Source organism: Rhodnius prolixus, unplaced genomic scaffold (assembly GCF_049639745.1).
Source record: "Rhodnius prolixus isolate KJV_2025 unplaced genomic scaffold, Rpr scaffold_14, whole genome shotgun sequence".
Taxonomy (NCBI): domain Eukaryota; kingdom Metazoa; phylum Arthropoda; class Insecta; order Hemiptera; family Reduviidae; genus Rhodnius; species Rhodnius prolixus.
In genome coordinates, this window is record NW_027411594.1 from 8,432,891 (window position 1) to 8,459,885 (window position 26,995).

Below are 26,995 nucleotides of genomic sequence, written 5' to 3' on the forward strand. Positions count from 1 at the left end.
CTCCAAACTTGGTATATTTAGCCTGAGTGGAACTAAATAAATAATAAATTAATCAATTTTCATGGAAAATTTCCTGTTTTAGGGGGGGGGGGAATTTCCACAGGAATAGGGAAGTGGGTTTTCTAAAATTTAAAATCTTTTCAAGTATTAAATTTTAACATAATTCTGAGAAGACAGAAAATGATATGGAGAATAGAAATTTTGTATCAGGAGTAAACACACAAATAATTATTTCTAATATCCTGATTATAATTTTGTTTAAATAGAAAAAGAAAAGTAGGCAAATTTTGTACTAGCAAATATTCATTTTCATAGATCCTTAAAATGTTTACCACAATTTTGTTACTGTTCTTGTTCTTTTAAAATAAATTATAATCAGGATATTAGAAATAATTATTTGTATGTTACTCCTAATACAAATTTTTAACTCCATATCATTTTCCGTCTTTTTAGAATTATGTTAACAAATTTAATACTTGAAATAATACATATAATAAAGGTAAACATTTTTTTTAAGCTCCTCTTTAAATTATATTTAAAATTCAACTGTTTAAAAAGTTGTACACAAAATAATTCTAATAATATTGATGTACCGATAATATTAGAACAAGTTTCTAAGGTTTTAACAATAGGCGTATCACCAGTATTAATGTTGTATATGATTTAAAGTGAGGCAACTGTAATTCTACATTTATATTAAAAATACAAAAAAGAAGTGGCAGTACAGGCGAAAGAGAAAGAGATAGTGCGGTGAAGAGAACGAGAGGGTGTTATTATGTAAATACAAGTAAAGAAGTGGCCTCTGGTAGTGGCGGATAGAAGTGATAAATCTGGAAAATGCGTAGTCACATTGGTGTACAAGCAAAGGAGGCGACCTAAACCAAAAATAAAAAAAAAAAAAAAGTAGTAGAAGCATTATTATTATTTTTTTTAGTATTTTATTTTTCTAAGTAGAAAAAGAGGCAGTGTTAGGATGTTTTTTTTGGGGGGTGTAGGGGAGGGAGAGGGGGGGTACGGGCAAGGGCAGCTCTGCTATAGCAGCAGCACTGTATAATGATATTTCTCTAGTTTGGTTTTTATTGTGGGACTCTTTATTTTCATGTGTGCGCGCACTGTGGGGGATAGTAGGAGTGAAGAGGAAGAGGTAGGGCACATTTTTAGATAAGGGGGGACAGGAGGCGTGGCGCTAATGTAGGCGTGGCCAAGCCAATAGTGGCATGAATGCGTGCGCATCTATTTAGGACACGCCCACCAACTTCCAGTGGTGAGGAGCTTGTAGAGGTTATTGCCTGATCGGGTGCCGTATAGTCTGCAACGTTTTTTTTAAAATCGCCGGGTTTCTCGTTGTTAGTTGTTTTTCTTTTTTCTTTTTTTTTTTTTTTTAGGTTTTCTACTTTATCACAATTATTCTAAAAAAATAACACTCTTTTTATTATTGGATACACAAACAGAGAGAGAGAGAGAGAGAGAAAAAATATCTTGAAATTCTGCTTTCATCCACATTCTGTACATTCTCAAATCTCTTCTGGTTTGCTCTTATTCAGAAAACATACACCAACAATCTTCCAACATTGGCTTACAAAATTTCCTGACGCGTGAAGTGTATTGTGTTTTTGTTTTCAAGTTTGTTTTTTAGTTTTAGTTTTAGTTTTTTTTGGTTTTTAGTTTGTTTTTTTTAAATGAATAAATAAAATTAAAAAAAATATCTTCAAGTTAAGTGCTATGTATTGACTGATGGATAACTTGGAATCGCACAGCGACCGTAGCAGCCAAATGTCAGCGGGTTCACCTGTGCCCAAAGGTTCGCCGCAAGCGGGTGCCGCCGTCAAACAAGAACCACATGTCCATCATTCACCGCCACCAGTGAGCACGCCAACGAGTATTACAGCCACGCTGGGACCAAGGCATCTAGCACTACCACCGCCAGGACTTGGCCTATTGGGCATGGTACCGCATTCCCCATTGGATTTGATGGCCGTTGCCCATCATCATCCACCGCCAAGATCATATTCAAGTCCGCCGCCCATATCCACCTCAGATCCGACGGCAAATGAGTGTAAACTGGTCGACTATCGTGGACAAAAAGTGGCCGCTTTTATCATTGCCGGTGATACGATGTTGTGTTTACCACAAGCTTTTGAACTGTTTTTGAAACATCTAGTCGGTGGACTGCATACAGTATATACAAAATTGAAACGTTTGGATATTGTACCATTGGTTTGCAACGTGGAACAGGTGAGAATCCTTCGAGGATTGGGCGCCATCCAGCCGGGTGTCAACAGATGTAAACTACTATCGTGCAAAGACTTTGATATCCTGTACAGGGATTGTACAACAGCCAGGTAAATCCAATTCTATTTCTTCAAAAATTAAACTTTAGAAATCATTTAAAGTTTATTTATTTTTCATTTTCATTTTATTATTTTAATTTTTTTAATTAATTAAACAAAAACAAAATAGTCTCGAATCCGGGGGAACACACTGTAACTGTGTTTTGTAAATTAAAAAAAAAAAATTTAAACCTACTTCTTGAACTTGTTCTGATAAGGCCATGTTTTCCGAGCTGTTTTTTAAAAAACAATTTTAGTTTAAAAAAAAAAATAACATTCTTGTAATCCATTACGAGTCTTATTATTAATACAGAAAAATCGTTCGGTAAAACTTGGCAATAAACACACAAAACTAAGGTTAAAACCTAGAAAATCAAAATTATATTCTATTTTTATTTTAAAGGGGAATAAAAGGTGTTCCCAGTTTTCTTCATTCTTCCTTTTTATTTTAATTGCAACGAAAATAATTTTAAAACTGATCCTGGACAAGTTTTTTTACTTTCAGGAGAATCTAATCCGGGCAAAAAAAAAAAGTTGATCTTAAGACGAGTTCTCTTACAACAACTAAAGATCGACCCACATTTTTTTTTTTAGAAATACAAACTGTTTTTTAACTTTTTGATTCATTCTTTATCTTGGAATCTTTTCATCGCGGTCACAATCTTTATACTCAAAAGAAAAAGAAGACATTTCTTGAAAAAAGAAATTTTTTTTTTTTTCCACAAATTTTTAAAAATCTCTTTGTGAAAATTGGTAATAAGGTTTTATTAAAAATTTTCCGGCGATTATTTTCTTTATTATTTATTATTTTAATGAGACGTTTGAAATTTTTAGCAATAAATCTTTTTATTATAATTTTTTATAAGTACACTTTACTTTTAATCTTACTTCTTTTTTATTTTCAACTTCTACTTATTCAATTACTTTATTCTTAATTTTACTTATTACTTTACTTACTTTCTCCATAATGCAATTACTTAAAAAATAATAATAAATTCGACAAATTGGTGCAAATTGTACGTTCCACGTTACAGAATAAAATCACTAATTTTCTACGTCATAATATACGTATGTTTTGTTCAAATATTTTGGTTCCGTTTCACGTATGCTCAACAATCATCGGAAATTGATTAAAATTAATCAGTTTTTTTTAGTGCTGACGAAGAGTGTGTTCCTTAAAGTGGAATAAAACTTTTCTACAGCCAACTGATGTTTTCGATTGGTGTTGAATGAGAAATATCTGAGACCAATCAGAAATAGAAGGGGAAAAAAAAGATGCGTGCTATGATAATCGTCCAACAACAAACGTTTCACCATAATTTTTTACTATGTTCAGTGTTCAGTCAAATTTTTTTTGGAGGGTTACTGTTATGGACCCCCCACAATTTTGAGAATGAAATCACAAGACTTTATCAATCAACTTATCCACTTTACTTCTGAGCGCTATTGACGATCTTAAACACGACACTGGCTAGTTCATAAAGACTACTACGTAAAAGAAGAAATACTATCGGGGTAAGGCGCCCAAATGTCTTTCATTTAACACGCCATCTTATACCAAGGGTGACCATCCATTACAGAAAGAATCTTCAGGTATTTCAGCCACCAAGTATTCAGCCGCCTAAGCATCTGAAACTTTGCAATACTTCGTACAAATGTCGTAAGTTCCGCCATGTTTCTGTGCCAACATTTTTTGCTTAGCGAACTCAATATTTCCCACTTCTCCGAAAGAACTTTAATTCGTTGAATAATCTTCTTTTTTTTCTCTCTCTCTCTCTCTCGGAAGTATCTCCCGACAATTCTCCAGAACATCTATAGCTCGGAACTTGCTCGGAAGTCATGTTCGGAAAGTTTTGTCGTGAGTGACAAAATCTTTTATGAGGAGTTTTACTACTATTATTATTTGTTTCATATGCGTAATATTTCTTGTCGGCTAATTCTAGCCGGTTAACAAAGTTTTGCGGATTGTGCAGATCAAGTTCATTCTGATTTGAGAAAGAGTTTCTTCCTTTCCCGCCATTTCTCCGAGTGAAGTCAAGAAGTTCATGTGCGTAGGTTTACTAAAGAAAGTTTTCCCTAAATTGTAGATTCCATTTTCCGAGAAAACTCGGTGAAACTAGCTCCAGAATTTCAAAGCCAAGTTATTTTTCCAATATTGCGGATTCGAAAATAAATTCCTTTGTGTTTTTTTTGAGCTTATCGTAAGCTTTATGGTGTAATTATGGCGTAATGCCACGAAAAGCGTGTTTTGGAGAGCATCTAAAAGAAAACTGTCACCAATTTCTGTCTCTCTCTGCCACATTTACGGCATTGGTAATTCTAAACATCTCCTGCTGTTTTGGCGAATGAAAAAATCCAGGAACACCTCGCGATGGAGCCTAATTAATGTTTAATTTTAGAGCGTGTTTTTCCATTTGGATTTAGAGTTCTTTACGGAAACTCACTTCTATGTTTTATTAAAGATTAGTTTATTAGTTTCCAAGCTTTGTCCCTCATAAACTCGTCATTCGGAAGCATCAACTAAAAAACTGACTTGTTTTCTTAATTCTTTTCCTCCTGCTGATTTATCTGTCATTATTCACTTATTTTTCTCTTCTATTTTCATCGATTTTATTCAATTTTTGGTCTGTCGATTAAAGTTGTAATGTCCAGGACGAACAAAAAAAAAATCAATGAACTCACGACCAAATAACTGGCACATATACGTAAATCAAGATCTACAATTAAAACTACATTTTTCTTTAAAAATAGATACTATTACTTGGTATATACTTAGTTGATTTTAGATAGTATTCATCAATTTTATGGCCTAGACAAGATGCACTCTGTCTATGCCACAACGATTGGAAGTTGAACATAGATCCCAAAGGAATCACACAGTTAAGCGAGTGAATTGCAGCATTCTGCACCAATAGGAGACATTCTAAGGGAGCTAAGTTCTGGCAACAGAGGGTATAAATTATTTTGATTCCTTCCTTTATAAAGGAAGTATAGTTCATTCTACCGTATAGTCCGTATTTAGCCTAATACCAGGCTCCAGATTCAAGGCGTACAATGTTTTTTTGTCTAGTGCAGGGGTAGGCAACCTATTTTAAGTAGAGAGCCATTTCTCCTTAAATAATTTTAATAAATCTTACCAAGATCCGCAAGGATGATATTGTAAACAAACTCTGTAGATCATTTGTATTCTCAAATTATTATTTTATGATATTCAATAACATTTAAATGTTTTATATATTATTTTTACAAGTTGCAAAGTAAATAAACAAATAAATAATAACTTAACGAATGAAAAGGCGGCAATCTTACAATATAAATCCAGTACTTTATTTTGATATTGTATAATTCTATTCAATTTCGAACCTATCGCATTTAAAATTATTTTTGAAAAAATACCTTTAATAAATGGAATTTTCATTCGATACAATAAAATTAAACTATGCAATATATTTTGGGCAGGCTGAAGAGCCACACAATTTGGATAAAAGAGCCGCGGGTTGCCGGCCCCCGGTCTAGTGCATTATGTCTAAACTGAATTGCCCTAAAGGAAATACCCGCTTTTGGCGGACCCAGCTGGTACTTAGAGCTTCAAAGCTATGCAATTTAGGTATTGGGAATAATAACAAAACGTTCATTATAAGTTTAAATAACAATTTCGGCCAATTGGACAATTTTAAGCGCACAAATTCCCCCTCCCCCCAAAAAAATCAAACAATTGTACGATCGAAATAGAATCTTTGATAGTTCCCGTGATATCAGTATTTTATTGTTCAATACAAAATGTCCAGTAAATTTTACAAAATTTATGCTTTAGAGGTTTTTTTTTTTTGTGATAATGAGCTTGGATTTTAACCAGTTAATAGGGTGGGATATCCACAGGGATTTCCTTGGCCACTTTGCTCTTTCAGAGATCTACCTGATCAAGAAGAAAGAATTTTAACGCCGGCAAATATATCCTGTAGTTCATAAAAAAAGTTCTGGATGTTTTATAGCAGTGGTTCCCAACACTGTGGTCCGCAAGAACTAAAATATGGTCCGAGAAACACTTGAACATTTTTAAAATAATTATATAATTACTTGACACGCGGCCGCTTGTGCGGCGACAACGCGGTGAATGGGACATCGAGCGAGCTTAGAGCGCCAAGGTCCAGGAGTCTACTAAAAGCAGCAAATGATGATGGTGCATGTCGCTTTGAGCGATCTCATCAATCCCCAGGATTACTACCCCATCTTGTTAAGAAAATGCAAGCTCCAAAAGCACGTTAATATAACTGAAAACATAATCACAATTGTAGTTTATTTTTAAAATCTAAAACTAGTTTACTGTGATATTGAACCTTTTGGTCCCTGCTGCTAACAACAAAAATATTAAAATAGTCCCTGGTCATAAAAAAGGTTGGGGAACCACTGTTTTATAGGGAAAAGGGTGAAATCAATTAAAGTGATATCGATTTATTAATTTTTAAATAAAGTTGTCTATATATAGTATGCTTGCATTTCCTAATTCCGAAAAATTTCGGGATTTTCAAACATCGTCCATTATTGCAATTGATGTAAAGAATTTACCGAGAACCTCTGCAAAGTCTGCAAGCTGACAGAATTAAAGACAAACAAAAGACGTACAAAAATTCAAGATTTAATCATTTGTTACTTCGTGTGTTTTGTCTTATTTTATTCATGAGGCTAGAAATAAAGAGAATAAACGAGGTATTTTCAAAATTGTAAATAAATGACAAGAGATGTTGAGAATATAGAATATATTATTATTTTTCAGAAGCTGATTGAATATTTTACTGAAAGGTTGTACTACGGCTTCTTTACCTCCAACAAACTAAACTTTAAAATAAGCGCGTGAATAATTTGCTTAGACAGGAAATCGCCAGCAGAGTAAATCCTGTCAAATAAGATACAGATTTGTTTTTATTGTTTACTGAAGATAATTTTCTTGCGGGTAAACTCTATTCATATATGTCGGATCTATTCTTCAGTTTTGATGTTTGCATTAATCTATTTTATAAAATAAATTATTGTTGTTCTTTGCTGAAAATATTTATTAAAATATAAACGTAAAACAATAAAATATTAAAGGTGTCGTTCACGTGATGGACAGCTGTTTTATTCCATTTAAAAACAGCTGTTAAAATATCAAACAGCTGATTAATTACAATTAATACTTTCTTGCTGTTTAATTATTATATTTAGAATATTTTTTTTTATTTTACTATAATGATGGTTATTCTAAAATATAAATTGGAATACACGAAGAATTTGGGCATTTACGATTGAATTCACCAAGTTCTTTTGTTATTTTGTATTTTGAAATTTAGTTTTGAGAATTGAGAATAATTTGGTTACCGTATTTAGAAAATTTAGATGTCTCAAAGAGTTCATTTAAAAACTTTAAGAAGATCAAGTTGTGAAGTTAATTAATTTTTGAATAAGAGTTATTAAAACTGAGCATTAAAAATCAGCGTATTTCTCTTGTTTCAAAGCCACTCCTGTTTTTCTAGGTTTTCGCGAACAGCATTTTACTTATTTCCTATTTCCTCCACCCCACCCCCCCCCCAATCGGGATCCAAGAAAACTGTTGCTCTTAGTCTAAATATATTGAGAATTAAGCATTCATCCTGTTTCCTCCATGGTAAATTGAGTTAAAAGATATAGTTTTTCGAGTCCTGATTCCCAGTCTCAAATCTTTCGCTTTTTCGCGAAATAAAAAAATGTAACTAAAAAAAAAAAAAGAAAGTTATCAGCAAAGGAAGTGGCAACAATGCGAATAAACACAACCGACACCCTGAGCGGAAGTTCTTGTAAAAAGATTCTTGTAGAAGATTCTTACATTCCTTTTATCTTTATTTTTTTTCAAATTTTACACCATTCCTAACAATATTAAGCTTTAGCGGTTTTTATCTGTTCGTGTCGGCTTTATTTTCTTTTGAAGTTATTTTGAAGTATCTGTTTTTTATGAAATATTTCTCGTAATATAATAGGAATATAATAGAGCTGTAAACAATGTAAATATATAACAATACTCTACTAGAAGCAGGTAATAGAAAATCCGTAATTTCAAAACTATATCTACGTCTATGTCTGACTTAGATTACGGTGTATTCTTTTCAGTTGCATTGAGCTGTAAAAAAAAGTTATTGAGCAAAGAAATAATTATTTTGGCAGAATGCAGTAAGCTATTCATACTTGTTTACAATTATATCGTTCAAAAATTTTTATTTTTGGCAATATTTACTTTGTAATTCTAAATTTTTTTAAGAAATTAAAAGTTTGAATTTAAGTAAATAAGTCTTAAGCGTTTCATATTTTGAAGAGTTATAGCTTCGATCAGACTACGTAGTTTTTTTTAATTACGATATCACCCAAGAAAGCTCAGTATCAGATTTTACTTTTGCGCATTCTTTCTGGATCGTGACTTACAAATTTTGTAAGAGGAGTTGGCTTTCTATCAAAATCTGTACGATTCTAATAGATTTAAAGGGCGGTCGCCGTTAAGCGTCCTAGAGGTTTTCCCCAGACTCGTTGTCCCCTGTATAGTACCAATAATGTGTGTGATGAGATGGAATTTTCCAGTAGCTTTCCCTACACCCACGAATCCAACTACCTCTGCAGGTCTTTTATTATCTTTCATTTGTATCAGTAAAGAGTACAGACTAGCATCAGGGGTCGGCAACCCGCAGCTGTTTCATCCAAATTGTGTGGCTCTTCAGCCTGTTTAAAATGCATTGTATATTTCAATTTTATTGAATCGAATGAAAATTTCATTTATTAAAGGTATTTTTTCAAAAATAATTTTAAATGTGACAGGTTCGAAATTGAATAGAATTATACAATTAAAGTACATGACTATATATTGTAAGACTGCCGCCTTTTCATTCGTTATTATTTATTTGTTTATTTACTTTGCAATATGTGAAAATAAATATATAAAACAATTAAATGTTATTGAATATCATAAAATAATAATTTGTGAGTACATATGATCTACAGAGTTTCTTTACTCCATCATCCTTGCGGCTCTTGGTTAAGATTTATTTAAGGAGAAATGGCTGTCTACTTAAAATAGGTTGCCAACCCTTGGACTAGCTCATCCACGTATTTACACTCTTTTTAGCGGCCATGCATATATTATAAATGAATGATCCAAAAAAAAAAAAAAAAAAAAAAGAAATCAGATCTTAATTACTGCACATTCTATCCAGGATATCCTATAGGAAAAACCTCAACTTCAGGAATACCTGGCTTCGAAGACACAAAAACACAAACAAAGACGCACATTTTTTTTCGCCTAAAACTACCGCTTTCCTGGAAAACTAGAAGTGTCCATCACTGGTAGAATGCAATTTTTCTTGGTTTTCCGGGCACTTAATGAAAGTGTATAAAGTGGCCGGGGAAACGGAAGCATCAATGAAAGGAAAGGAAAATTCAGTGTGGCTGGAATTGATAATCAGTAAACATTTCAGTAAGTTGTTTTATTCACTTTCTTTTTTGGGTGAAAATCAATGATTGAATTTTTCCAGAATCCTGTTTTCCTCTTCCTCGTCAAGTCCCAGTTTTTTCCTGCTGCTGTTAACATAAATACTTGAATAATTATTCAATCAACATGAGAATTCCACGCTAAAAATTATCAGCATTAGAAATTGTAATAAAATTGAATAATAACCACAAAAAACTAAATTATTCTGAAAACAAAACCAACTAGAATAAAAAAAAAGAATAACTATTATCCCATTATTCCCAGTTTTTGTTAATTTTTATTTTATTTTGTAATATTATTTATTAACTTTCCTTTTTTTTTAAGAATATTTTCACTTTTATAATTCTTTTGTATTGTTATAATTTCGACTTCTTTTAAACTCATTTATTTATTTATTTTTTTGTGCGGAGGGAGGGGGAACTTTGAAAGAAGTTTGTTGATAAAAATACAATACATAAAGTCAACTTTGAAATGAAAACAATGGATTTTAAAATACTAACTTTAATGTATAATAGTTTGTTTCGCAGTAATTTTTCTTCTGCTTTATTTTTTTGTTCTTTTGTTTATTCTAATTTGTTCTGAACAAAGTTAATAAAAGAGATTAATCATTAGAATACAATTTATAAAAGAATGAATGGGGATCTAAACTTATTAACGTTCTGAACAATTTGTGATTTCTCACAAAGAAATAACTACGAAAAAATAAACGATCTTCTTTTTTCCTTTTTCTGCGTTTATTTTTGCTACAATCAGCGCGTTAGTATGATAACAGTGAACAATAGAAGTAAATGAGTGGAGAAGTTACTCCAGTGGTAACACTCCAAAACATTTTATGGTTAGTCACACTCTCTTCACTTGAGAGGAGATCACGAGGTCACACTATCTTTTAAGACGTCTGGTCTCGGGTTATCAGGAAGAGTTCTAGAAGCAGAGATTTTGAGCTAGAGTATCTATATGAGATTGCAGGTTAAAGTGGAGATTTCTGTATCGTGTTTTCAGCAACTTGGTTTGACAAAAGGAATGTTAAGGTCACAGTGTGTATAGTCCAGGCCGGGAGACATAAAATGGAGCGTTTACGATAGTTCGAAGTATTTTAAATTGTAGCGATTAAATCCTTTTGGAGATTGGAGCGTTTGGTTGAACCTCACAGCTCTATTCCATTCGACCAGATGGGTTTCAAAATAGAAGTATAAATCAGTCTTTTGTTGTCTCTCTCTGTCGTCTAAGAGTCTTTTAAGTAGTCGATAGCGTCTGTTCAGTTCTATTCTTTTAAGTCTAGTCTGGGGGATTCCAAGAAAGTCTTCGGTCCTAAGTAAAGCCCAAGGTAGCGGGCAACGTTCACTACTGGTAGAGGTATTAGGTTATAGAAAACTGGAGGAAGAGTAATGCGACGAAGAGTGATGGTGATGTTTTGCGACTTAGTTTCATTAAGCTCTTGAACCACTGTTCTAATCAGGAGAGATGAGAAACAATGATCAAATTTAAAAAGATTTCTATAAATACGTTTTTAAAATTTTGACTAAGAATGTACTGTGGATTTTTTTAAAGAGTTTGATATAAAAATTTATAAAAAGTTCTCATTTGTGCAATCGTTGAAAGGACAGCCCAACATTACGCTCTCTTGAATTCCGGTCGAAAAAATGTATTTCACGTATGTACTTTTCGCTACAATTTCCTGCCTAAAATGGAGCGATAAAGTCGGAAGTTTTGATCTCTCACTTACTTTGTCGAAAACTCCTGGAAAATATCGTTTTTCACTAAAGAAAATCCAAAGTTTTTGCCAAAATAAATGAAGTTAACTTTATTTTGAACACATTTTCATAATATTATTTCCATTGGTGCATTTTGAACAAAAAATTAATTTCATTCAAATTAATGTTATAATTCATCTCACACAGGAAGGTGCGCATTAAAATTGGGATAAATACGGTGGTGGGGAGGTCAAACCGGAAACACCTCCCTCGGACAGATTGTATTCCAGACAGCTGGGGCTAAATAATTACTGCCCTACGGACTAATTCGATACAGTAGTCATTTTGCCAAATACATACAAAATATACATATCAATCAGTTGTTTAATGACGTAAATTTAGCTAGTGTTTATCGGATTTAGCTTATATCCACTTCCGTCGGCCGTAAGTGGACTCTTAAAAACGTGCGTTCAACATTAAGGGAACAAGAGTCCAGAACAGCGTTTCCCAACCTGGTGGTATGCGAGTTGCTGGTAGGTGGTACGCGAAAAATAAACAAAGTATTCACAATGAGCACTCATTCCCTCACTGTTCGCCCTTAGTTCACTTCGTCATTTCTTCTACACCATTATTTTCGTCACAATTTGCTTTTTAGTTTCTGCCACTAAGTACGTCATCATTCGCAACCCTGAGGCATTTTCCTAGTCTGTAATAAATGAATTTTACTTCTGCATCTTTCACCTTTTCGATGTGGCTGATTATTTTGAAGACCCACCAGCAATCTTTCGTTGTTCAGGGGAGGCTCTCCAAGAAGAAGAAGAAGAAGAAGAAGAAGAAGAAACTATCAACGAGTTGCTGAAAGCGGTTCCATTGGACCCAATTGATTAAATCCAATCATATATTTTAATGGATGATCTATTGGTTATGGGTTTAGCCTAGCCCACAGGCAAATTCGAGCTCATCACAATCACACATATATATTTAACGTAAAACATTTTGGGCACAAACACTGTATGCATTAGGGAGCCACAATTAGATCCTTGAGGTCGCAATGGCTAGAGTTTATAGTAAATCTCTTTATTATAATAGTTAGAGAGTAAAAGTAAAGTAATTGCCTATTTTTTCAGGCGGGGCTTAACGTCCAACTACCAATTAGGTGTCGTGGACGGAGGCGACTAGCAAACATAAATTTCTTTTATTAACCATTAAATAAAATCCAAGGCCAAGAGTCCAAGAATCGAATCCACTAAACCAACAATATATCTCAGCTTTGCGGGTCTAGTCTATAACCGCTCAACTAATGGGGCGCCTTACAAGATTAAAACCATTAAATAAAATACAAAGTTTAGACTAGAAATCGAATACACTAACCAACAATACATCTTAGCATTGCGGGTCTAGCCTATAACTTTTTAACTAATGGGGCGCCTTACAAGATTAAAACCATTAAATAAAATCCAAGGTTTAGACTGGGGAATCGAACCCACTAACCAACAATACATCTTAGCATTGCGGGTCTAGCCTATAACCTCTCAGCTACCGTGGCGCCCAATAATAGTTAGATAGAATTATGTACAATTCACTGGGGCGACACTTTAAACAAAGAAATCACAAGAAATTTTTCCATTTTTTTGCTTCCAAGAAGATCGCACTCTAGATCCCCGATCCATGTTAAGTCGGAAGTGCTAGGTGTAAATTATAGAAGAGAAGCCAAGTAGTTTTCACTCCGGAAGTGTTCATTATCGCATTTTTAAATAATATTTAGAAACTGGGAAATTACTATAATATTTTAGAAACGATCTTTACAATAAAATTGATTGGGATGATCGATTATCTTCAATTACTACTACTTTACCTTACTGAAAAAAGAAGAAGAAGAAATTAATTGATTTGACCACAAACTTTTAAATTACTGCAAAAAGGAAAAGGAAGAGGGTACAACAGGTGTTTCGTTTTACCTTTCTTTACCTCCCGACTTACTTTGCTCGAATGATCTAAATAAAAATATTGCTTGAACAAAAATTAAGGTCTACTTCTTTATACTTACCAAGTGCAAAAGAATTAGGCATATCTTCTTCGTAAGTACGGTTAGCCGTTGGGAGTTCCTTCCTGTGATGCTGTATTTTGAATGAGACTCTTAAAAACGTGCGTTCAACATTAAGGGAACAATAGTCCAGAACAGCGTTTCCCAACCTGGTGGAATGCGAGTTGCTGGTAGGTGGTACGCGAAAAATAAACAATAATGGCGGACATAAAAAATTAAAAAAAAAATGAAAGCATCAAAATATAGAAACGTTTTTTCCAATAATAATATAGTATATAATATAATATAGTATATAGTATAATATAGTATATAGTATAATATAGTATATAGTATAATATAACAGTGAAGTTGTTAATATGTAGAAGTGATAAGGTTGGTTTGTATCAAGATATACGAGAAAATATAATAGCACATTTAACAGGATTAAAATTGTCTTTCATGGAGTATTTTTCCAAAACCCGAAAACACAAATGATAATTCGGATTTCAAACCCCCTTCTATAAAGAAAATTTAGGAAAAGCTACATCATTATCAAATAAAAAATAAAGAAAATTTAATAGAATTATCATGTGACAGAACCTAAATGATAACTATGTAAAGATCTGCTTAAAGAGACTTGATTGTAACGAAGTAAGCTCTATCCAAGCAACATTAAATTTAATTGGTACTTACAGGTAGTTGGAATGCTTAATAGATATTAATTTAGAAGATTTGGGCACAAATATAGTAAACCTAAAGGAGAACTTTGTAAATTAATAAATAATTTTGAAGAGAAAAATATGTACGCAACGTTTTTATTATTTAAAAAAAGTTTTAAAACTAAGATCTTACACTTTACAAAGTTTATAAAGAGAACATGAACTTGAACTCCTTTGTAACAGATACATTGTATCTCTATACAAGTAAAGATAACATTAATAAAGTAACACACTCGGGAATAACAAATTTCACGAAATACAATCATTTTTACGAAATGGTACAAACTAGCATGATTGGTACTACCAAGTGGTACGGTGAGCCACAAAAAGGTTGGGAAACGCTGAACTCTGAGAACAAGAGCAAGAACTGTATTTTTGTGCTTCGTCATGTGTTTCCAGTACTTGCACGATTTGTTCTTGATATGCGTGTTCTTTTGAACAAGTAATAAAATTTTTGTATCCAGTTCTAATGAGCAGGATCAGACAGGTTTAATTAGCTAGACAGGCTGGCTGGGTACCGAGGTAATATATTGAAATAAGAAATCGATGATATTTTCAGTACAACAAATAAATTAAAAATTATTGTAATATAAAGCGTGTTCTAAAAAAGCGAAGGGCGAGAACTCTTCTGGCGAGAACAAACAGTAGCTTCTCTGTATTAGTCGATCTTATTATTATAATGCAATCTCTCTTCCTTCAGTGTTAGCTTATAGAGGAGATCGCTCTGGGTACATTGGAGGACCACATGCTGGTTGCCTAGGAGACCTGCTGATCTTACTCATATAATACTACCTTCATCGCCTCAATTATTATCTACTCCTTAACTTTATTAATTTTTATCGCTATTTTTTATTACTTTGTCGTAGAATAATTAAAATTGAAAAGGTTAATTGTTAATTTGTAATTTTATAATCATAAAATCGGGAAAGAATTTAATATTAACTTTATTCTCTCTTTGTTTGTGTTGGTGTAATGAAAGGACTGAAGGAGGGCGTTGAATCCGAACAGTTCGGAAGAACAGGAAGTAGAAAAAGCCATGGGATTGAAGCATAAATCCCATTTTATGAATGAAAGAGTTGTATCCGTTTTTAACCCACCCTCATCAAAAGCAGTCGTACAGAGATTTCCATTCACAAAATGGTTCACGAATTCGAGGCGGGCGTAACAATACTGGAATGAACAGTTGTAGTAATAACAGCCACCCACGCGTACACTCTGAGAGACGTCAGTTTGTAGTGAGCAGTTAAAAGGGAATGTCAGTAGTAGTAAATTATATTTCAGAGCGGGTGGGAGGGGGGGCCACTGTTTGTAGTAACAGTAACACAAACGGAGACACATAGACAAACACACCACCACAATTGTCATTTTGTCCCCCAACCCCAGCCCAGGAGTGGTTTCTCTGTCAGTGTGACTCTAACAGGTGGTCGGATTCTCCCCTCTGGGGATGTGATTTAGTAGAACTTTAGCCACACAAACAGACGTACAATACTAGAATTGGGCGGTGACTGCGCAGTCAGTTCAAGCATTCCTCCCGGGGACTCTTCTACAAAGCTCCACCGCTCCCTGTTTATCCTCACAATGCTAGAGAATGAACAGCCCTTTCTCTCGCTGGTTTGCCGACCAGTGCCAGTGGAATTCCCTCTTTTAGGGATTTCCTGGGTTTTTTAACTCACTTCGGCTCAGGCCATCAAGCTGTAAACAACGTATCCTTTTCCTCCTCTTATATTAAAAAAAAAAAAACGCGTATTTTTTTCCCCATCATCCTTTAATAAGGATTAATCAATCCTTAAAGTCTAATCCTTAGAATACAAATACAAAGATTATGTAAATCGTAAATCCATTACGATTAAAAGTTTGACTCTTTTTTTTAAACGGAAGTGTGACTTTATTGCAGCGATCTTTTCTTTAAGTATTCATCCTCCCAAAATGGCTTCAATGATTTCCTATAACCTTCATCCACTGTTTCCCTTAATGGTCACTTCTATCTTTAACGTTTTTCCCCAGGATTTCCTTTATCCAACCTACCCTTGAAGCACACCTCTAAAGTGACGCTTCAGGGCAATGCACACTTTTGTCGCTGTAAGAGTGAAGGCGCTGCTTCAATTTCAAACCTTAAACTAAAAAAAAGAAATCGATTATAGCCGGAAGTGCTTTCCAAAATAAGTATCTGAACTTTTTCACTGGTTTTTCGAAAGTGGCTCCTACTAATATTTACTAAACTTGGCTATACTAATTGTTTACATATTAAACTAAACACTTTTGCTGTTCATTATTTTTGTTGACTAATTCATAGTTTCAAATGGATGAAAAAATAATTGCCATTTCAGTCGTGATACATGATATAGTCATGTATACATATCTAAGACAGAAAACAGTTTAAATTTCAAAACAGACACGAACAATTTAAACAACATATACGCCCAATTTACTACAAAATACTTGACAGTTGGCAACACTGACTTCCTCCACAATCTAACACATATCACACACAGACCGATCACACTCAAGTCCATGAACAGACAAGACAGAAGACACACCAACCCTGTAATGTAAAAAAATATTACTTTCTAAACTAGGTAAATAATTTTTTGTAAATTTCATTATATTATATTATACATATTATATTATTATTTTAATAGAATCATTGTTAACAATCCGTAAATATGTTCCACAGCCCTGAAGATGGACCTAGTCCCTAGGGTCGAAAGCTCGACATAATAAATGTATCACCACTGAAATGGCAATTATTTTTTCATCCTATTGCAACTAAACTTTTATTAGAGGCAATTTTCCGATGCACTTTAATTTTCGGATATATTTTCCGTGTACTCTGACAGTGGCACCAACAGTCAGTTTCAAAGTGTGGTTTAGCTGGTTTGGTTGATTTTATCCAACGAAGCATGCATGGACTATCTGACTAGAAGTAGATTAATCCCTCACGCGTTACTCTTGTTAGCCCGGAAGTGAAGACGAAACCTCTACACCAAATCTCAACTATCGAATGGTTGAAAGCCGGAAATAGGAATTCAATATACGTGCTACAACTGTTACAATCAACGACAGCTTACTTAACCGCTTATAATTTATAACAGATCAAACCGTAAAAGTTAATAATTTCACTAAATTAGAGAACAATTTTTGAGTTTTAAAAAATTAAAGTTAGGAAAGCACACGAGAATGAACTGATCAGATCAGCATTAAAGGCACAATATCACTCTTTATATCTTTTTTTGTTAAGATACGAGTATTTTAGAAATGAAACTATTGATACATTTTTACAAACCGTTAGACGATGAGAGCAGCGTGCTGTAACTTTATAGCAGACGGCCCTAACTAGGGCTGAAGGGCAGCTAAATAGAGAGAGACAGAGAGAGAGAGAGAACCGAAAGGCTGTCAGTATTGGAAACTGTTATGAAACATAATCCTCCAGTTGTACAACTAACAGAAGACACCCAAGGGTTTAACAGCGCCCTCTATTCTAGTTTTATAGTAACAAAGGGCCTTTCTTTATATAACATATAGATGCGTGTTTTTTGTTTACTAACCAGCAAAATGGTATACCTTAATTTGAAGAAGTTATAATAAATAATTTTATAACTTCGCATTTATTTAAAGAGAAAGTAGTCGTATGGTAAGATGTCAAATTTACGCAAAAAAAAAGAGAGTTCAACGGAAGTAGAAACATGTTTCGAAATCCATGGATCTTTGTTTTTATTATTTAGAAGTTTTCAAGAAATCATCGCCGACTGGAAATACGTGGAAAAAGGCTTAAACTTATTATTCTAATCCATAATTACCCAGCCAAATGGCATACATAAGTAAGGTGCTGGTAATTTGAATACGGTTTATCAAATTTTTAGATTCGAAATCACTCGTACCCGAAAGTAATTTTTAAGATTCCCAAAAACCGGAGGTAAAAAATCCTGCGCAAAAACTTCTTCTGTACTAGATAACTTCCTTTAGAGTTGCTAACCACCAGGTAGAGAGCTAGCTGAATTGAGAAAGAGGGGACAATGTTTATTTTTAGAGTATGGCCAGCTTATTGAATCAAACAATCAATCAATCAATATTGGGAAAAGAATAGACTGGGAACAAGAAAAAAGGAAGCTCGGCTTATGAGATCTACAGTCGCTTTTAAAAGCTTATCATGTTTTGCAGCTGCAAGAAACAAAACATTTGTGCACTAAGCTTGGAACGTGTAGCGCTTCTTATTTTGAAATCAATTTCTATTTAAATTGCTCCCTTCTAATGCGTAAATCTGAAGTCGCCCAAGTTTTATTATAAAGTTCGTATCAAAATTTAAAGTGACGATAAGCAAAATTCTTCCTCTAGAAATTTATTAAGTCCTAACTCCTCTAAAAATCCGGATTTATGAAACCTATTTACTCTTACTAAAACTGTGTTTTCTTTGTGAAATCGTAAATTACACGGAATTGACACTTTAGAGGCAACCAACTCCCCTCACAACAGCCCTAAAAATTGATATTTCCCCAGAAAATCTTTAAAGAAGTGAAACAAAGTTACAAGACAGTAGAGTAGTACTTCTGGTGGAGGAATTTCCTTCGAATCTCAAAATAGGGTCGTACATAACCCCAAATTGACCCTTCAAAAGTTCCCTTAACTTTCTGTCTTGAAAAGAAATCTTAAATAAAATTTGTAATCAGACTTCTGTGTAATGAAGAATCGAGGATTAAAAAAAAAAAAAAGATGGAAGCCAACAATACATCTTAGCTTTGCGGGTCTAGCCTATAACCGCTCAGCTAATGGGGCGCCTTGCAAGATTAAAACCATTAAATAAAATTTAAAGTTTAGACTAGAAATCGAACCCACTAAACCAACAATACATCTTAGCTTTGCGGGTCTAGCCTATAACCGCTCAGCTAATGGAGCGCCTTACAAGATTAAAACCATTAAATAAAATCCAAGGTTTAGACTAGGGAATCGAACCCACTAAACCAACAATACATCTTAGCTTTGCGGGTCTAGCCTATAACCGCTCAGCTAATGGAGCGCCTTACAAGATTAAAACCATTAAATAAAATCCAAGACCTAGACTGGGGAATCGAACCCACTAAACCAACAATACATCTTAGCTTTGCGGGTCTAGCCTATAACCGCTCAGCTAATGGAGCACCTTACAAGATTAAAACCATTAAATAAAATCCAAGACCTAGACTGGGGAATCGAACCCACTAACCAACAATACATCTTAGCTTTGCGGGTCTAGCCTATAACCGCTCAGCTAATGGAGCACCTTACAAGATTAAAACCATTAAATAAAATCCAAGACCTAGACTGGGGAATCGAACCCACTAACCAACAATACATCTTAGCTTTGCGGGTCTAGCCTATAACCGCTCAGCTAATGGAACACCTTACAAGATTAAAACCATTAAATAAAATCCAAGGTTTAGACTGGAAATCGAACCCACTAACCAACAATACATCTTAGCTTTGCGGGTCTAGCCTATAACTTTTCAACTAATGGAGCGCCTTACAAGATTAAAACCATTAAATAAAATCCAAGACCTAGACTGGGGAATCGAACCCACTAACCAACAATACATCTTAGCTTTGCGGGTCTAGCCTATAACCGCTCAGCTAATGGAGCACCTTACAAGATTAAAACCATTAAATAAAATCCAAGACCTAGACTGGGGAATTGAACCCACTAACCAACAATACATCTTAGCTTTGCGGGTCTAGCCTATAACCGCTCAGCTAATGGAGCACCTTACAAGATTAAAACCATTAAATAAAATCCAAGACCTAGACTGGGGAATCGAACCCACTAACCAACAATACATCTTAGCTTTGCGGGTCTAGCCTATAACCGCTCAGCTAATGGAGCACCTTACAAGATTAAAACCATTAAATAAAATCCAAGGTTTAGACTGGGAATCGAACCCACTAACCAACAATACATCTTAGCTTTGCGGGTCTAGCCTATAACTTTTCAACTAATGGAGCGCCTTACAAGATTAAAACCATTAAATAAAATCCAAGACCTAGACTGGGGAATCGAACCCACTAACCAACAATACATCTTAGCTTTGCGGGTCTAGCCTATAACCGCTCAGCTAATGGAGCACCTTACAAGATTAAAACCATTAAATAAAATCCAAGACCTAGACTGGGGAATTGAACCCACTAACCAACAATACATCTTAGCTTTGCGGGTCTAGCCTATAACCGCTCAGCTAATGGAGCACCTTACAAGATTAAAACCATTAAATAAAATCCAAGACCTAGACTGGGGAATCGAATCCACTAACCAACAATACATCTTAGCTTTGCGGGTCTAGCCTATAACCGCTCAGCTAATGGAGCACCTTACAAGATTAAAACCATTAAATAAAATCCAAGGTTTAGACTGGGAATCGAACCCACTAACCAACAATACATCTTAGCTTTGCGGGTCTAGCCTATAACTTTTCAACTAATGGAGCGCCTTACAAGATTAAAACCATTAAATAAAATCCAAGACCTAGACTGGGGAATCGAACCCACTAACCAACAATACATCTTAGCTTTGCGGGTCTAGCCTATAACCGCTCAGCTAATGGAGCACCTTACAAGATTAAAACCATTAAATAAAATCCAAGACCTAGACTGGGGAATTGAACCCACTAACCAACAATACATCTTAGCTTTGCGGGTCTAGCCTATAACCGCTCAGCTAATGGAGCACCTTACAAGATTAAAACCATTAAATAAAATCCAAGGTTTAGACTGGGAATCGAACCCACTAACCAACAATACATCTTAGCTTTGCGGGTCTAGCCTATAACTTTTCAACTAATGGAGCGCCTTACAAGATTAAAACCATTAAATAAAATCCAAGACCTAGACTGGGGAATCGAACCCACTAACCAACAATACATCTTAGCTTTGCGGGTCTAGCCTATAACCTCTCAGCTACCGTGGCGCCCAATAATAGTTAGATAGAATTATGTACAATTCACTGGGGCGACACTTTAAACAAAGAAATCACAAGAAATTTTTCCATTTTTTCCATTTTTTTGCTTCCAAGAAGATCGCACTCTAGATCCCCGATCCATGTTAAGACGGAAGTGCTAGGTGTAAATTATAGAAGAGAAGCCAAGTAGTTTTCACTCCGGAAGTGTTCATTATCGCATTTTTAAATAATATTTAGAAACTGGGAAATTACTATAATATTTTAGAAACGATCTTTGCGGGTTTAGTATGTTAACCACCCGGCTATCGTGACGCCCTACTACCTTATTCTTGGATTTTGATTTTTTTTAAAAAAAAAACCTTAGAATTCGACGAGCTTAAAACCAGAACTTCCTATTCATTTCTTTCACTTTAAGTTCAGTTTCAGGTTCGAACTTAAGTAAAATACAAAAGCTACGAAACTAATTGTACTTTTTCATCTACTATTCATGAAATCCGCGTTTATTATTAAAGTTTATGTGAAGGTTAAGATGTATATAACATAAATTACCTTCTCTCTCTTCCTTTTTGTTTTTTCCTCTTTCTCAAACCAGAGAGCGTCCATTTTATTTTATTCTATTTGTATTATTATTTTTAATTAAAATTATAGCTAGTGTGAAGTTAAGACGAGGCGGTTACAATTGTTACAAAGACCGGTTGTTATCACGCAAACCTACAATAGAGTAGTGGAAACGACGTCAGCAGACGTTTTGATTTCAAACAAATAATCTGAAATACCAGCTTTCTGTATTAATCAAAATATTCACCATTTATTCATCTAATGTTGGGAAAGTCACCGGAAGTAACCATTTTGAGATCTCCTCAGCCTCCAAATAGTACTCTGTTTGTATGTCTGTTTGTTGTGGGTTTCCTGGGGAAAAAATCCACAGGAAATTCAAATTCGATATCTGCTTTAGATGGCCACAATCAGAACCTACCGGAACTTTAACTTTACAGAATTAATCCGAAGATTTATCTCGAAAAATTGGCTTCTAAGATTTTCTATTTTCAAAGGAAAAGCCATTTACCAAGTACTCTAATACGCATGCGTCCACAATTATTTGGGCCACCCACTTTTGAAAAAATACTGTATCCTTTTCTAAGAAATTAAGATCGCTGAACATCTTTTTATGAGCAGTTAAATACAATAAATATAAATTAATTGTTTTAGTCAAAATTCGTAATTATAACCCATTTTCTGCATAAAACAATTTGGTAATAACCAAAAAAAAGAAATAAAAAACGCTAAGCCATAACCATAAACCAGAAATTAATTTATAATTGCAGCAAGGTAAAATGTCAAGACGGATGTATAGCACAGTTTTTTTGAAAATATATAATTTCATCCTTCTATTATACGTTCTTTTATATAATAAATAAATAAATAGTGTACATGAATTACCCCATTGTTTTGTATTGTTGTAAAGATTAACTAAAAACATACAAAGCTTTATCTGTTTGAGTTATATTTCATTGTTACCCGGAGCTTTATTTTCTAGTTTACACTATCTATGTATACATAACATATGTACAAACAGATTAATCTTAACAAATAAAACATGTTATATGGTTTGCGAGAATTATCTAAATAGTTGGCTTCTATTAATACAGATGTTTGGTACGCTTAACAATCTGAACAGGGATGCGATTTTTGAAATCCAGGGAATTTCTGGAATTTGATTACAGTATCTTACTGGCAGCATCTATATTGCTTGCGATGTTGCATGCTCCAAAAGATCGCTGAACATACAATACTGGGGAAAAAAAATTTCCCGAATAAAAGTGATTTTAGGGGAAAAATTTAAGCGTAACCTTTTAATCAAAGTTGAAAGAAAATGTAGCACTTTCAAGTGAAATCGTGGAAAAACTGAAAACATCCTGTTATCTTTGAGCGGAGGGGGAGAGAAGTTATCCAAGATAAGTTCAATAAAAATAACCTAGCAGAGCTCCCCCCAGCAGAACTGGATACAGCTACCCACTAAACTGAGGGAAGTTCCCCCAGATATCGAGTACTGGGCCACCGTAATTCTGGTTCCACCCTCCACCTCTTCTATTACAGCTGGAAATCACAGAAGATACTACGCTTGTTTGAAAAAAGGGGGGCGGAAATAAATCGATATTTCAACGATACCTCCTCCTCCTCCTTCTAGCCTATATGAAACATTAAGAAATTTTATTAGATCAGCTGGCTTTAAATTGATATTTCCTACTGGATTTTAATTGAAAACAGCTGATCATTCCGGACGCCATTATTATTTTTTCACTTGTAATCGTGACGTCACTCTTGAGAAAACCTTCCTTGGATGAACCATTTTACTGAGTGGACATTCCTTTCACCTTTTTTTTTTTTTGTGACTTCATTTTGAAAATAAAATCATTTTGCCCAGTTTTGGAACGCCATATTTGTCTCCGTCTGGAAGCTGTTTTTGCTCAGCTTCAATGTACAGAATATACTTTTGCTTTAGTGTTGTTGGTAACTAGATAATGGACGGAATTGATCAGTTCCACTACCCTTATACCCAAATAATCCTGATGCTTACTTATATTCGCTCCCAGAGTAAACACCAGCATCCCAATCCTTGGCATCAAACTAAACATTATTAATATACTATAACAAAACTGAACAAGAGTTTCTTGGCGTCGGCCTCCTTGAGATAGAGAGAGAGACAGATAGAGAGAGAGAGAGAGAGAGAGAGAGAGAGAGAGAGAGAGATTGTACAACTGCAGAAATCAGTTTGAGTACAAAACTCTTAGGGAGTAGACCGCAGGAATCCCTCAAACTCCCTTTGCCAACTCCGCTGTTCCAAAGCTGGCTGGCTGGCTGGCTTTGCAGGAGTAGGGTGTGTACAAGCTCAGTCTCCAGTCTCCAGTCTCCAGTCTCAAACAGTGAATGTTTCTAGCAAATATCTAATAACTGATTCCCTTCTTGTAAAGTTCACTTTACCTCGCCTACTACTTCCAGTTTGCCGTTTCCTTCCACCACCATACGTACGCCCATCCCATCTCCTTTACCCAGCGTGGTGGGACCCCTTTTGCGCTAAAGACTTCCAAGACTTCCAGCAAGCCTTTTAAGACGCTTTCCCTTTGGAACGTTTAATTCCTGTTTAAATTATTCAACTAGTAGCTAGTCAAAATTATTATTTAGTCATCTGTATGAGAAAACCCAGTCGTGAATTATAGCTAAGAGTTGGCTTAGTAATTTTATCTTACAGCCGTAAGAGAGTGTACTCTGTAATCGTGCTGATTTCACGCAAAAATCCTCTGAGTAAGTAGAAATCTTTCTCTGATCTTGAATTTGTCACTATATCCGTCCATCCGTTTATCTGTCTGTCAGTCCATATCCATATCCGCCATTATTAAAAGACGAAAACTCACAGATAATTCAAATTTAATATTTTATTTGATATTGTATAGAGCAGTGATGGCGAACCTATGACCCGTGGGTCTTTTTCACTGACCCACACAATTGCTAGGCAACCATTTGTTTGTTTACGCGGGTGGATTTAGATTTTCTAATTGTGGTGGATAATTTATATTCTATCTGTATTTTTTTTCCAATCACGCATTGACACAAAAGCAATTTAAATTGCTATCTATAACCTTTAGTTTGATCATTACAGTTCTAACAAGCAAATGACGACAAATGCTTTTGTTGTATTTGAAATAAAGCAAAAGTGTTTCCAAAATATCAAATAAAATCTATAATATTACTCATATTTTGTTTGTTACAAAAAAATCGACAACCCAAAGCAAATAACCATATTTAGATTTTTCTTCAGATAAAACACACTTTTGTTCAGGTTTTGTTCAGGTTATGTTTGTAAAAAGAGAGACATCCATAATCACTTGTTTCATCCCGTGTTACCCCGTTAAGCCAACTGAATTTTAAAGATGTTTAGTTTTTGAAAATATTCAGTTTAAAATTTTTAAACCTAACTCTTGTGCCGAATGGGCATTAGTGACCCAAGAGCTAGTACTAGAAAAAAAAAATATGAAGAAAATTTGACCTACGTCTCAAAAAGGTTCGCCATTCCTTGTATAGAGGCTCAGCTAACTTAGATTATGCACGGCTAAAATGCTACAGTTCTCTTTAAAATATATAAAATCTATCACAGTAATAAAAACGGTTTAGAATCGTTGCTTTGGAGATAAGAAAAAGTTGGGCATTAGTCCAAAAAAAAAAAAAAATAAATAAATAAAATAAAATAAATAAATACAAAATATTTTATTAAATAATAAATAAATGAAGAACATAATAATAATAAAATTAAAGCAAGAACAAAAAAAAAAAGAAAGAATAACGAAGAAACGCTGAGCGATGAAGGGTGAATCAGAACAAGAAATGAATTATTGTAAAGTCATAAAAAAAAAAAATAAATGAAATAAAAATAAATATAAAAATAAACTATCAGTGAACAAAGTATAAATTAAAAAAAATGGCCTCATGCTGACCCTCATAATACGCCAGGCCCAAAGATTCAATGGTTGCCTCTTTATTTTTATTTAAAGAAGACACGAAGTGTTTGTCTTTTAGTTTCACAGCTGAAGAATGAAGAATAAAAGATGTGTAGAAATAAAAAATAAAGAATCATTCATTAAATATGTGAACAAATATAAAAAATAAAATAAAGCTCATTTTTACGACTTCTGAAAAGAGGATGGAGCTTGAAACTCAACACTAATAATTTTTTCAGCCTTAAAATAAAATAAATAATAAAATTTATTTTTTGTAGTTTGTCTGTCTGTCTAAGATTGGGATTCAACATAATGCTGGAGTGGTCGTGATTCCAGTAGTGGGTTCCAGGCAAATCCAACTCCAATAATAATTTATTTTTTTCTACTTTTAATATTTTGTTTTATGTCATTTTAGAAATGTCATCACTGAATACTCAGGTTTAAAAACCATTAAAAAATATGTACGTATTTTATTATTTTTTTAAAATTTTTACTGTCCATATTTTCAATATTACTAATAGTAAGAAGTCATAAAAAAAGAAAAGAAGAACATCGGTTAGTAATAAAATGTAATAAAAATAAAAAAAATAAAAAATACTTTGACCATTAAACCGCTACCAGAGAGTTGTGCAGGTTTGTACAGGTTTATGGTAATGAACTTTAAAGAAATAAAATTGTAAAAAATAAGAACAAAATTTTAATCTTGGTGCCCCGTCACGGTAAATAGAGTAGACCGGTGAAAAAGGAAAGAAGTTGTCGAACAATACTCAGAGTAAAACATTTTCAATACAATAAACTTGTTGATACAAAGCTAGTTTTTAGCGGTTAAAGGTCACATCAAAGTTTAAACAAGTTCAATTTTAGTTTGTAAACAATTTACAAAACCAAAAAACATTTTTTGTGCTTTAAATATTTTTTTTTTTCTCTTACTGTTCATTATTTTTGGTGACAGAATCATTGTTTCAATAGGATGAAAAATTAATGCCATTTTCAGTCATGACAAACTGTATTACGCCGCGAGCTTTCGACCTAGGGACTAGGGTCATCTTCAGGGCTAATTTACAATATACTGTTTTACATCATTAGAGGGTTGGTGTGTCTTCTGTCTGGTCTGTCCAGGTTACAGTATATTGTAAATTAGCCCTGAAGATGATCTAGTCCCTTGGTCGAAAGCTCGGCAAAATAAAGTCTATAATGACTGAAACTGGCATTAATTATTTCATCCTATTTTTTGTTCCTTGTCTACAAATTTGGAATTCCAAAAGAAAATGCTTTTAATATTGTATTTTATTAATTTATTTTGGGGAATTTATAGTGGGGAAACCAAAATTCTA

The 26,995-nt window shown here is 34.0% G+C and overlaps 1 protein-coding gene and 1 long non-coding RNA gene across 9 annotated transcripts in view; both read left to right on the forward strand.

Moving 5' to 3' along the window:
* Nucleotides 1–1,253: 1,253 nt before the first annotated feature.
* Nucleotides 1,254–26,995, forward strand: part of LOC141451822 (uncharacterized) — a 390,222-nt gene continuing 364,480 nt past the window's right edge. For 7 of the 8 annotated variants that reach the window (XR_012457116.1, XM_074123510.1, XM_074123507.1 and 4 more), the window contains exon 1: nucleotides 1,255–2,342. Coding sequence is in view for 7 of the 8 variants with exons in the window: in XM_074123510.1 (XP_073979611.1) it covers nucleotides 1,735–2,342 (608 nt within the window). In the remaining variant the exon portion in view is untranslated. Of the gene's footprint in view, nucleotides 2,343–26,995 lie in introns of all 8 variants that reach the window. The other variant, XM_074123509.1, reaches the window with a different exon arrangement.
* Nucleotides 3,295–25,787, forward strand: LOC141451824 (uncharacterized). Its single transcript, XR_012457117.1, has 2 exons — nucleotides 3,295–20,974; nucleotides 21,094–25,787. It is a non-coding gene; the product is annotated as an uncharacterized lncRNA (long non-coding RNA).